Source organism: Cetorhinus maximus, chromosome 21, assembly GCF_964194155.1.
Source record: "Cetorhinus maximus chromosome 21, sCetMax3.hap1.1, whole genome shotgun sequence".
Lineage (NCBI taxonomy): Eukaryota > Metazoa > Chordata > Chondrichthyes > Lamniformes > Cetorhinidae > Cetorhinus > Cetorhinus maximus.
This window is the reverse complement of record NC_135899.1, coordinates 16,623,927-16,638,191: the sequence shown is the minus strand read 5'-3', so window position 1 is coordinate 16,638,191 and position 14,265 is coordinate 16,623,927. Positions and strand designations below refer to the sequence as shown.

General features: G+C 44.1%; 1 protein-coding gene across 1 annotated transcript in view; it reads left to right on the top strand.

The window, feature by feature from the left end:
- The window catches only part of LOC144695530 (E3 ubiquitin-protein ligase TRIM69-like), a 92,600-nt gene extending 85,495 nt beyond the window's left edge, over positions 1 to 7,105 (top strand). Inside the window, 1 exon segment of the mRNA XM_078566406.1 lies at positions 6,555 to 7,105. Within this exon segment, the coding sequence (XP_078422532.1) occupies positions 6,555 to 7,105 (551 nt within the window).
- The last annotated feature ends 7,160 nt before the right edge of the window (positions 7,106 to 14,265 follow it).

Below are 14,265 nucleotides of genomic sequence, written 5' to 3'. Positions count from 1 at the left end.
ATGTGAAAATCAGACAGTAAATCAGTAACTCAGTTTACATCGTGCTCAATATCAATCTCCATCGGAGTTAATGGAAACAGGTATTGAGTGGAATGTATTCCGAGCTGCTACTTCAGTGTTGTCCGTGTCACACAGCCTTCCATGACAAATTTCACCCCCTCCCCCTGTGTCTCCTTGTCACCTTGGAGCATCTGTTGGTGACACTTTATCGCCTTCTGGATTAGGAAATCAGGATAGTGAACTTGTCCCTCATGTGCAAGTGCACAGGTATAGAAAGGAGCAGTTTCAGCTGCAGCGTTTACACCAATGAGCACTTCAAATAGGCCTCTGGAGGAGTAATTTCTGCATTTCTGGAACTCCACACTTTAGGAAGGATGTCAAGTCATTGGAGAGGGTATAGGGGAGACTTAACAGCACAATAGCACTGATGAGGGACTTCAGTTTACAGGGTAGTTGGATAAGCTGGCAATGCTCTCCCTATACCAGAGAAGTTTAAAGGGGAGATTTAATGCAGGAATTTGAATTATGAGGGTTTTATTGAGCAGGTCAGGAGAATCTGTTTACTCTGGTAAGTGTGTCTATAACTAAAGGCTATGATTTAAAATAATCACCAAAAGAATTAGAGGGGTAATGAGCAAAAATGAAATCTCACAGACTATGTTCATGATCTGCAATTCATTGTCTGAAAATGTGGATTCCACAGGAACTTTCAAAAATGAATTGAAGATGTTCTCAAATGGACTAATATGCAGGGTTCCGGACAAAAAGCTGGACTAGAAGATTAAATTTGACAGCCTCCACAAGTACGATGGGCTGAATGGTCTCCTTCTGCGTTATAAGATTCCGTTATCTCGTCCAACTCATAATTGGGCTGGGATGTTTTTAAGGGACTAGGGCAGTCCCAAAAACAGGTGTTAGGCAACATCCATCTGCTAATGTTGGTGCTGTTTTAGGACACTGTCCAAAAATTGGGATGTCCTGAGACTCGAGCCCTGAGCCTTGGGTTTCCTGGACATGGATATGTGCGGCAGTGAAAAGCTGAGCACATTTATTTTCCTGTTTACAATATGGAGATGGGGGAGGAAGCAGTGTTTTTCTCAGCTCCTCAATGCTCCTGTCCACACTGTATGACACAATGCCCACACCCCTCCCACTGCTGCCTGGCCCCTTCACACTCTACGCTCACCACCCACTGTCTCCCCAATATCACCCACCCAAATCTGCACTTGCTCCTCCCGCGTCTCTGCTCTCTCCCCTCCCCCACTCTCTATACTCACCACCCACTCCCTCTTCCCCCCCAGTCCTCTCTTCCTCGCTTTCTTGCTCCCATGCACCCTCTGCCTCCCGCCCCCCTGCACGTTTTCCTCACAACCCTCCTTCCTCACCTTCTTTCTCTCTCTCATCTCACTTTCCTGGTCCCCTGCTCCCCTCCACCTTCCTTCCCGTGCCCTCTGTTCTCTCCCTCTGCCCATTCCTACACATGCTCCTCTCCGAGTCCATCCCCTCTCTCACTCACTTCCCTCCAGTTTGTCTTCCCTCCCCATTCCTCACTGCCTCCCTCATCTCGGTCCCATACTCTCCCTGTCCTCCCCGTCCCGCACACTGTCCCTCGCAATTCCCCCTCCTTTCCCTCCAGCATTCTTTCTCCCCTTCCTTTCCCTTGCTCTCTCTCCGCTCCACCTACCAACCTCTCTCCCCTCCCCCTTCCACCATCTCAGCCCCCCCCCTTCCAGCATTGTCACTGTTCCCTCCAGCTAACTCTGGCTCCACTCTGTCCACTCACTGACCACACCCCCACCCCTCTCAATCTCTCACTCCGTCATCACCCTTTCTCCCTCCCCTCCCCCTCCCTCTCCTCCCCCTCCCTCTCCCCTCTCTCTATTCACACGTTTTTTCTCTCTCTCTCTCTCCCAATCCTGCTCCTGTGTTTGGGTTGCTGAGTTGTAACTAGTGGAGTGACACAGGGATGAGCGCTGGGAACTCAACTATTTACAATCTATATCAATGACTTGGATGAAGGGACCGAATGTATGGTAGTTAAATTTGTTCATGACACAAAGATATTAGGAATTTAACTTGTTAAGAGCACAGGAAGAGTCTACAAAAGGATTTAGATAGATTAATTGATAGTTAACTTAGCGGGTGGATTATAATGTCCAAATTCATGAACTTGTCCACTTGGCAGGAAGAATATCAAGGCAATGTATTATTTTAATAGAGAGGATGATTAAAACTATATTGTTGGAGTTCTGACTGTGTATTTTCGGTGTGGAGCGATTGTAGGTTCACACCTGTGGGAATAACCTTTGTGTTGTCTGGAGATAGTAACATTTAAGGTTCAGAATGTCCCAAGGGTTGATACATTCAGATCCTGTCTCAGGGCAAGGGGGGCTGAACCCTGCTGGGAGATCACAGGTTAACAGGTGAATTCAAAGGTCAGTGAACAACCATTTGTGTTCATTTGTATTGAGTTTAAAGAGTTGGGAGCAGCAGTTGGTGCAGCAGCTCAGCTGAGGAGCTGGGACTGTGCCTGTGTTGAGATGCTGGAGTGGAACTGCTGTCAGCTGGTTGTAGTTTGCCCTACAAACTACCAGGAGACTCAGGTACAGGTTCGAGGCTATCAGACGGTGTTAAATGGCCTTCCCCATGTCTTGATCGAGTCATCCTGAGTCCCTGCCCTTGTGTGTTCCCATTTCCTAATTGCAAATTTACAGCTGAGCCCTTTGTACAAGTTTTTAGCTTTCATGTAAGGCTGTGATTGTCTGTGTATGCTTTGGCAACCTAGATGCTGGTCCTAGCTGGCACTTTAAAAAAAAACATATTTTCTGCATCTTCAGGACAATCTCTCCATTCCAGGAATTTATTTGTGAACCTTCATTACACTCAGTCTATGGCAAATATACCTTTCCTCATGTTCGAAGACCAAAGCTGCACATATTAGTCCAGATGCAGTCTCACCAAGGCTATATATAATTGTAGTAAGACACCTTTACTCCTGTAACCAAATCATCTTGCAATAAAGGCCAACATAGCATTTGCCTTCTAAATTCCTTGCTGTACCGGCTTTCAGTGACTCATGAACATGGACACATAATTCCCTTTTATGCTTAACATTTCCCTGCCTCTCTCCATTTAAGAAATACCCTACATTTCGGTTTTTCCCACAAAAGTGGATATCCTCACATTTCTCCACCTTGAATTCCATCTGCCATATTTTTGTCCACTCAATGAGCCTCTCCAAATCTCCTTCAATCATCTCTGCATCCTGCTCACAACTGACACTTCCATCTGCAAACTTGGAAATATTACATTTAATCCCAACATCCAAATCATTGATATGGATTGTGAATGTCTGGGGCCCAAGCACCTATCCTTGCGATACCCCACTAGTCACAGCCTGTTCACCTGGAAATGACCCATTTATTCCTACTCTTTATTTTCTGCCCATAAACCAGTTCTCAATCCATGCCAGTACATTCCACCAAATTGCATTTGCTCTGATTTTGTTTGCACACCTCTGTTGTGGGACCTTATCAAAAGCTTTCTGAAAATCTGAATAAACGACATCCTCCAGTTACCCCTTCCCTATTATCCTAGTTATATTCTCCAAAAACTCCAACAGGGATTTGTTAAACGTGATTTCCCTTTCATCAAGTCCATGTTGATTTTGCCCAAGCTTCCCATTATTTCTAAGCGTTCCGTTATCACATCCTTTATTTTAGGCTCTTGCATTGCCCCTACGACTGATGTTAGGCTAACAGGTCTGTAATTCCCTGTTTTCTCTCTTCCTCGTTTCTTAAATAGTGGGGTTACATTTGCCACCTTCCAATCTGCAGGAACAATTCAAAAGTGTCTCAAATTTTGAAAGATGACCACCAATGCACTGACTTTCTCTACAGCCACCTCATTCAACATTCTGGGATGTAGATCATCAGGTCCAGGGGATTTATCTACTTTAAGTCCCATTAATTTCTCTCATACTTTCTTTTTAACTAATAGTATTTGTTGCAGTTCCTTGTTGATATTTGTCCTTTGATCCTCCATTATTCCAGGGGGGTTTTAATGGTGATAATTGACATTTGGGCAGATTATGAGCAAGTTCATGTGATTTGCCTTGCTCGTGTCTGTCATTAAACATGTGATTTGTGGTGTGTTCGACCGCAGTTTTCCTGTTAATTAATGTTTACCTCATGTTAATTCTTTATGTTAGAATATAAGAGATAATATTATCTGTTTGCATTGTTGACTCTTGGTTAGTAACATTCTACTGTTTGTTTCAAAACATGGAATCTTATGGATTTATCCTCTTAGCAAGCAACTGGGATTTCAAATTTGGTCGACTAACATAAAAAAAGTTAATGGTAACTAATCAGATGAGAACCAAGTTTGAAGGTCTTGCCTGGGACTGTAACACATTTTAGGGTCTGGCCTCGCAATGTACCAAGGGAGACAGCAGAACTCTACAGTAGAGAGGGATCTGGACAATCTGGTACATGAATCACAAAAATTACTTTGCAGGTACAGCAAGTGATTAGGAAGGTAAATGGAATGTTCATGTTTATTGCAAGAGGAATCGAGTATTAAACTATGCAATTGTTGCTACAGCTGTACAGGGTCTTAGTGAGACTGCATCTGAAGTCTGTGTACCATTTTGAACTCCTTACTTAAGAAATGAGATAGTTACATAAGACGCAGTTCAGAGAAGATTCGCTCGACTGATTCTTGGGATGAATGGATTATCTTATGATAAAAGATTGAACAGGTTTGGCCTTTACTCATTGGAGTTTAGAAGGATGAGAGGTGATCTTACTGAAACGTGTAAGACGCTGAGGGGATTTGACAAGGTGGATGCCAAGAGGACATTTACCTTGGAGAGACATCTGGAACTAGGGGGCAGTTTTAAAATTAGGAGTCTCCCATTTAAGACTGAGATGAGGAGAATTTGTTTTCTGTCAGAGGGTGGTTAGTGTTTGGAATTCTCTTCCCTGGCGAGCAGTGGAGGCTGGGTCATTGAATATATCCAATCAGATCAGCCATTATCTCGTCGAATGGTCGAGCAGGCTTGAGGGACCGAATGGCCTACCCCTGCTCCTAATCATAGCGTTCTTGTAATTTAATTTTCTTTGGTACCTTACAGGATCAGATTGTATACAATCTGTGTGGTGACATTTTCATACCTGTTTCGCAGAAGTATCACTCCCCACCTACTCTCTCCAGCTCTCTTTCTCTCCAGCCTGCTGTTTCCTCCCCCCTTTCTCCCAAACCATATCTTTCCCCTTCCCGCTCTCCTTCTCACAATCTCTCTTCCCTCTCTCATACTCTCTCTCTCCCTGCGTCACTATCTCTTTCCACACCCTGTCACTCATGCTCTCCCGTCCTTACGCTCTCCCTCTTCTCCCCCATCCCTCTCTCCAACCACACTTTCTCACTCCCCTTGTCCCCACACTCTCTCACTCACCTCCCACTCTCCCTTTCTCTTTGCCTCTTTAACTTCTGCTCTCATTATTACCTCTGCCCTTCCCACAATCTTTCTCTCTCCCCTTCCACACACACTCTCCCTCTTCCTGCCATGCACTCACCCTCTCAACAATGCTCCTGTTCGATCTAATATCAGTCCCTCCTGCCCTCTACCTCCATTCCCCACCCATTGTCCCTGTCAGGCCCATTTCGCTCTCTCTTCCACCGACCCAGACACTCTCTCTCCTTCCTGTCCTTCCCCCTTTCCTCACCATTCCGCTATACCTCTCCCACGCCCTCCCCTCCTCCCACGCTCTCCCTTTCCTCTTCTGCACTTTCGCCCCTCCCATTTCTGCTTTCGTTCACATTCTCAGCAGTCTCCCACTCTCTTTGAGACCTTCACATTCTCTCTCCCACCCTTGTAAGCCCTCCCCTTCTCTCTTTTTCACTCTGCCCGATTTGCGTTCACCCTCCAGTTCTTGCTCGCTCTCTCTCTCACACCTTGAAACTCTCCCTGCCACCCTCCACTCTCTACCCCTCCATCTCGTTCTCCCTCTCACACCATCGCACTCGAACTGCCCCCTGCACTCTCTACCCCTCCATCTCGTTCTCCCTCTCACACCATCACACTCTCCCAGCCACCCTGCACTCTCGACCCCTCCATCTCACTCTCACATCCCCACACACTTCCTGCCAACCCCCTGCTCTCTTTACTCCACCCTCTCTTTCTTACCCACTCTCTCAATCTCTGCCATGCTGCTCTCTCTCTCTCTCTCTCTCCTGCTCCCATGTTCTCAAACCCTCCTGCTCTCAATCTCTGCCACCTCTTCCTCTCCATCAGTCCACCCACACTCTCCCTCTCCACGTTCTGCTCCCTCCTCTGCTGCCATTTTCTCTCCTCAACTTCACCTCCCCCCCTCCATCTCTTTCCAGCTCCCTCTCTCTCCCTCTCTCTCTCTCCACCTCCCCCCCTCTCTCTCTCTCTCTCTCCCACTTCCTCTCCCCCTCTCTCCCTCCGGGCTCCTTCCTCACACTCTCTCCCCCTCCCCAGCCCCTCTCTCTAAATCACTGACTGTGTTATTTTAACTTTCCCCCAGCTCCAGCCTCTCTGACTCTGGATCTGAACACAGCGAATCCCCGGCTCATCCTGCCTGAGGACCGGACCAGTGTGAGACTTGGAGACAAATGGCAGCGGCTCCCTGACACCCCGGAGAGGTTTGATTTTTGGGTCTGTGTCCTGGGATCAGAGGGATTCACATCAGGGAGACATTACTGGGAGGTGGGGGTGGGGGAGAAGACTCTGTGGGGGCTCGGAGTGGCCCGAGAGTCTGTGAACAGGAAAGGGGGAAACTTCCTGATCCCCGAGTCCGGATTCTGGATTGTGGGGCTGGTTCCCGGATTTGGTTATTTAGCCGCCACCTCCCCCTCACGGACCCCCCTCACCCCGAGTGTGAATCCCCGGAAGATCGGGGTTTTTCTGGACTATGAGGGTGGACAGGTGTCATTTTACAATGCGGACAACATGTCCCATCTCCACACTTTCACCCACACTTTCACTGGTAGAATCTTTCCCATCTTCCGCCCGGGATGGAATGACGCCGGGAAAAACTCGGCCCCGCTGAGAATCTGCGGGATTCAAGGTCACTAACAGATCCATCCCATAATTTCACACCGGCTCCCTGCCTCCTGCCAGCTGTAAACTGATGGGTGTGGGTCTCAGTCACAGGTGGAGAGAGAAGCCAGGTTAACATTCCGGGTATAAACCCTGTGTGGGAACTGGGAACTGAAAGATCAGCGAGGACCTCTGTAGGGCTGGGGGAAAGAAGGAGGGGGAGAGAAGAAACAAATAGAAGCTCAATTGTAGAGAGGAACTTACTGGGTAGAATGAGCTGTGAACTGCAGGAACCCGGTGACCTTCCTGCCTGTAATGTTGCTCCACAGGCGGAAGGTGGTGGGACATCAGCTTGTTTGAGATGAATCAGTTCAGTGATTCTCAAACTGGGGTCCGGGGAGTCTTTCCCGGGGGGTCCAGGAAATAATTTCTCCAGAGGGTGGGAGAGAGAGAGAAAAGCACAAGAGGGAGAGGAAGTGAAGTGGGGGAAATAACAAGCTCCCCGCTTTGTATAAATTCCCAGGAGTTAGTGATATTCCTGCATGAGCAGCTGTCAAGATTTCCACCCCCAAACCTCCCGAATTCTCTCCCTTCTTCACGGTCATGGACATTTCGGCTGTCATGGTTTTCAGCGGTGAGTCTGATATTTCCTTTCGGTAGGAGGGGAGGTGGAAGACCAGCTGCTGCTGTGATACTCGTCTGTCTTCAATTTGGGCTCAGGCAGTGAACAAGTGCCGTTATCATGCTGTCTGGCCTTCTGAGTATTTCCATCATTTTCTGTTTATGTTAATCTCTAATTGGTTTGTTTCTTGTCATAGCGATAAAACTGTTATCTTGACTTTCTTCAAACTCTCACCATGTTTCAATAACACTGAGTAACTGGACTGGGTTGGTACACGCCTGTAAATATTGCCCAGACTGTCACATCCAAGTGGGTACTCTGTAATAAAATTGGAGGGGTGTTTCCGGTTTGTTTTACATTAAAATGTGAACGTGCTTTGAGACTGAGCATGTAAATGATGTGACACTGTTGTGAATACTCATTTGATAGTCTGTCTGTATTGAACGTGATGTGTGAACTGATCGGGTATGTATGCCATTAACAGGCAGTGTTAACCACGTGAAAAGTAGTTCAGTTGCTGCATTAGAATGTTTGTCATGGGCTTTCTCTTGTCCTGAAGCTCCTCCGAGTGCAACATGATCATTTGAATATCATTGCAATTTCTGTGATGGTCATTTTGAAATGTTCTTTTAGATATTTTAGGAATAAAGTATATTTTGCCAAAAAAAGAAAGTGGAGTCACAGTTATCATTTATCTCTGGTTTGTCTGCTCTGTCTCACCACTTTCCCTGTCAGTGAAATAGTCCTTAAATCACTAGTATGTAGTTACCTATTTTATTAAAAATATGTAACTCTGTACATGTAACCTTTTCATATTATCATTTTTATATAGAATTATAATTTACATTGGGAGTCCATAATTACATTGGTAAATTGGTTCTTCAACCAGAAGAACCTGAAAATGAATGGAATAGAAGCAATTTTCTCAAAAAGGACACAGTTCATCATTAAATCTGAGAAACAGAAATGAAACATGCTGTTTGTTTTATTTACACATTGGTCCATAGTCTGGTTCCTTACAGCCCCCATTCCAAATTCACCTGGATGATTTGAAGAGCTTCTTGCTGGAGTAAATGGAGTGACAGTTGCCTGTAAATGGTCCTGAAGTTTACCCTGGTACTTCAGCCATCGCTACCGTGGATAGGGACCTGGATGTGCCGTGGGAATGCCAGCCTGCTTCAGGTGGGAAGCAATGCAAAATCATAAAATCACAATGCACAGACTGTGGTCAGTCAGCCCTCTCTGTATAGAGAGGCACTTTGATAGAGCTATTCAACTGATCCCAGTCCAGTTCCTTTTCCCCCACAGCCAATCCCTTTTTGAAAGTTAGTTTTGAATATTGTTTCCACCACACTGGCAGGCAGTACATTCCAGATAATAACTGGCTGCGGGAAAATCTGTATTAATCTCACTCTGGATATTTTTAAGCAAAAGCTTATATCTGTATCCTTTGGTTGCTGAACCCTCTGCCACTGGAAACAGTTTCTCCATATTTTCTCAAAACCTTCCATGATTTTGTACTTCTCTACTAAATTTTCTATTAAACTTCCCTGCAGAGACACTGGCCATAATTGTCCAATCCCCTTAGGTACAGGAGAGGAGCCAGAGGACTGGAGAATTGTAAATGTTTTATCCTTGTTCAGAAACGGTCTAAGAATAAATCCAGCAGCTCCAGTTAAGACAGTTTAACCCCTGTGCTGGGAAAGCTTTTAGAAGTGATAACCTTGGGCACAGTTAAAAAACAAGTGGACAATTGTGTGGAGTACTTAAGGAAAGCCATTTCAAAAGAAATGTGTCCAACCAACTTGATTGATTTTTCTAATGCGATAACAGGTAGGATTGATAGGGTAACATGGCTAATGTGGTATTTCCAGACTTCCAAAAAAGGCATTTGACAAAAGTCACATAATAGGCTAACACGAAAATTTGTAGCCCATGGGATAAAAGGGACAGTGACAGAATGAATATGAATTTGCCTCAGCAGCAGAAACAGGTATGGTGATTGGCTATTTTTCAGGCTGGAGTAGTTTTACAGTGTGGTTTCCAAGGGGTCGGTGTTATGACAAGGCAGATGATGTGTCCCAGGCGGACCACATCCACACGGGAAATTTGGTTGCTCAATCACGATGGTTTTACAATTTGTATTTATTACGAGAAGATGTGTGCACTAAGGTCAGAAATAATGAGTCCACTAAGACTTAAAAATTAAATTTGAGTATTTATTAACAAAATAAAAGATTTCAAACACATAAATCAGACTACAGATTACTTACTACTATACAAACTCCTAACATTCCTAATATTAACCTGATTCCCAGCTACACATCCCACTTTAAGGCAACAGAACAAAATAGATTTTAGAATTTAAAAAAAACCAGCAAGTTAACACAGTACCCACTTGACAATGGAATTCCAAATGGCCTGCCCAACTTCAATTACTTTACATAGCAGACTTATGCACAAATGGTCGGGGGCTTCTTGAAGGCAGGAATGTGAGCAGTGAGTAGGATGTTTAGAGGCTTCCAGGCAATTTAGACGAGTTGAGTGAGTGGGAAAATACATGTCAGATGTAGTATAAAGTGGATAAGTGTGAAGTTATCGACTTCCGTGGGAAAAACAGAATGACAGATTATTATTTAAATGGTGTCAGATTGGGAAATGTTGATGTACAAGGGGACCTGGGTGTCCTTGCATACCAATCACTGAAAGCAAGCATGCACGTGCAGCAAGCAGTTGCGAAAGGACTTGAGTAAAGGGGAAAGTATGTATTCCTGCAGCTATACAGGGCCTTGGTGAGACCACACCTGGAGTATTGTGTGCAGATTTGATCTCCTGAGCGGAGAAAGAAAACTTGCCATACAGGCAGTGCAGCGAAGGTTCACCAGACTGATTCCTGGGAATACCGTATGAAAAGACATTGGGTCGAGTGGGCCTGTATTCACACGAGTTTAGAAGAATGAGAGGGGATCTAATTGAAACATGTAAAATTCTGACTGGGCTGGACAGGCTGCATACAGGAATGATGTTTCCTCTGGCTGCGAGGTCTAGAACAAGGGGTCTCAATCTTAGGATACAGGGTAGGCCATCCAGTACTGAAATGAGGAGAATCCTCTTCACTCAGAGGGTGGTGAATTCTCTCTCACAGGAGGCTGTGAAGGCCAATTCACTGAATATGTTGAAGAAGGAAATAGGTAGATATCTAGACAGTAAAGTCATCAAAGGGGCTGGGTAGAGATCTGGACTATGACGTTGAGATTGAGGATCAGGCATGATCATATTGAATCGTGGAGGAGGCTCAATGGGCGAATGAGCTACTCCTGCTACTATTTTTCTATGCTTTTCCACTCCTGTTAGATCTTACATGGCCCTCTCCTCACATAGCCTTTCATTCTCCTTTAATTTTCCCTTTAATATGTAAATTCAACTATTTGATATCACTCTGAACCATCAAACTCTGAAAAGGAAGGTAAAAAATAAAATATTTTTCAGGCACATAAATAAAAATAGGAGGCTGGAATGGAAATTGGACCATTAAGGGATAGATAGGATAATGCCACAGATAAGGATAGAGACAGGGCAGAAAGATTAAATGATTACTCGACCCCTCTGGCTGTATGGCTCACAATGAATGTATGTAGTGAATACTAAATGTCTCATTATTGTATTGAAGCACCTCAGAGTGCAACATGATGTAGGTTGATAATTCCAATACCATTGCACTGTCTGACTGTCATGATCAGATTGAAATGATTGTAATATTCATTGATTGTATTGAAGCACCTTGTGATCCATGTGTAAAAGTTTAATCTGATTGCACTTTGTGTGATGGCGATTTAGAAATGTTTTGTAACATCCTTTCAGATATTTTATGAATAAAGTATATTTTTCTAAATAAGTTAAATGATTACTTAATTTCAGTGTTTAACAGGGAGCTGGAACAGGTAGATATGATATTGAATGATGATCTAAGTTTTCAGGTAAGTGCAATTAAAATAAGAGAAAAGGTATCGAATCAAACTCAAAGAGGATAAAACCCTGCCCTAGAAGTTTCACACCCACACATTTAAAATAAATCTAGGGAACAGATAGCAGAGGTATTACTGCAGATTTAAAATATTTTTTTGAGGAAAAGGTGTAGTGCTAGAGGACTGGTGGATAGCGGGACAGAATGTGCCTAGGGAATAGTAGATCAGTCAGCTTAATGTTGGTGCTAGAAGAAATAATGTAATCCCCACTAGAGAGAGGAAGAACTTCTAACAAAAAAAACGAATCATTAGTGTGGATTTCAAAAGGGAAAATCTTTCTTGACCAAAGTTATGAATTTTTTGGAGGAGTTAACAGAGACAGTAGACAATGGTAATGTAGTAGATGCAAGTTACCTGGATTTTCAAAATGCCTTTGACAATGCCTCTTGCAATAGGCTACCGAATAATGTGAGAAAATATGGAGTCAGGGGAGAAAGGAAGAATGGATTGCTAGCAGGTAGAAAGCAGAGGGTAGTTATTCAGAGTGGCAGAAAGTGAGAAATAGTGTTTGACAAGGATCAGTATTGGGCCCACTGCAGTTGATAATTCGCATTAATGGTTTGAACTTCAGAATCAGAAACACAATTTATAAATGGATGACATGTGTCTTTATATGTACATGTGTGCATACGTATATGCATCTGTGTGCGTGTGTCTGTGAGAATAAACAGTCAGTCAGTCAGTCAATACTGAGGAGGGAAAAGCTGAAGAGAAACAAACCAAGCAGGAGGGCTTCTTTTTGAAGGGATCAAATTGAAAATTAGGGAAGTTAAACTAAATTTATTTCAAACTTTGGTTAGATCATACTTAAAGAACTGCCGTGGCTCTCGTCAATTTATTATTAAAAAGGATAGAGGAACTAGGGAGGGTGCAGAGAGGATTTAAAAATTCTGCCATTTCCGCCAGCTCCAGCATGATGCCACCACCAAACACATCCTCCCTCCACCCCACCTTGTCGGCATTCCGTAGGGACTGTTCCCTCCGGGACACCTTGGTCCAGTCCTCCATCACCCCCAACACCTCAAACCCCTCCCATGGCACCTTCCCATGCAATCACAGATGGTGCAATGCCTGCCCCTTTACTTCCCCCTCTCCTTACCGTCCAAGGGCCCAAATATTCCTTTCAAGTGAGGCAGGCTGGGTGACCGCTTTGTGGAACACATTTGGTTTGTCTGCAGGCATGACCCAGACATTCCTATCCCTTGCAATTTCAACACTCCATCCCACTCTCATGCCCACATGTCCATTATTGGCCTGCTGCAATGTTCCAGTGAAGCTCAACGCAAAGTTGAGGAACAGCACCTCATCTTCTGATTAGGCACTTTACAGACTGCTGGACTTAACATTGAGTTCAACAACTTCAGATCATGAACTCCCCCCTTCATCCTTACCCATTTTAATCCCCTTTTTTCGAAATATCTAATTTTTAATTTTAATTTATAACATACATTTTTTCCTACCCATTATTATTATTTTTAAAATGTATTTCCATTCATTGTTTTATCCCCACCTTTTAGCCAATTTTGATCTTTTCTCCCACACCATTCCCTCCCCCGACTCCACCCCTACTAGGGCCAAATGTAACTTGCTCATCCTGCTTTCTATCATTAATGTCACCATTAGCACTTCCTTTAGCCAGCATCACTACCATCAACACCCCTTTGACCTTTTGTTTATGACATCTATTGCAATATCTCCTTTGCCTCCACCTATCACTGACCTACTATCCAGCTTCATCTGTCCCACCCCCTTAAACAGTATATATTTCACCACATTTCTACCTCTCTTCAGTTCTGAAGAAGAGTCACCATGGACTCGAAACGTTAACTCTATCCTTCTCTGCACAGAAGCTGTCAGACTTGCTGAGTTTTTCCAGCAATTTTTGTTTTTATTAACCAAAATGAACGTTAATCCTACAGAAAGTGAGTCTGGGAATTAATAATGGAAAATAATGAGAAGGCAGATGAATGCAACCGATATTTTGCATTAACCTTCATTATTGAGGATAGAAGTAACCTCCCAGAAATCACTGTATCTCAGGAAATGGAGGGGAGTGAGGAACTCAGGAAAATCGCAATCACCAGGGAAGTGGTATTGAGCAAACAGTTGGAGCTGCGGGCTGACAAATCCCCGGATCCTGTGGACTTCATCCTAGGGTCATAAAAGAAGTGGCTAGTGAGATAGTTGATGCGTTGGTTGGTGGGGTGGGTGGGGGGAGATGAACAGAAGGGAAGGTCTGTGATAAAATAGAAAACAGGACAGATTGAATGCTGCAAAGTGACTTTACGAAGCAAGTCTGGAATGAGATGCAGTGGTTTCTGTCAAGATTCTTCCTGAGCAGTTCCGTGACACAGGACCCTGTGCTCTACCGGCTGTTCCCAGGGACACACACCGAGATAAACGTCAATTCCTGTTCGATAGGTACTAGAAACTGTAATACTATTGTTTTCAAAATATAAACTTTATTCATAAAGTTAAGGTAAATTACACGACAGTTCCAATTTGACATCACATAAAGTGCAACACAGATCTATTTTGTTTAATGCAGC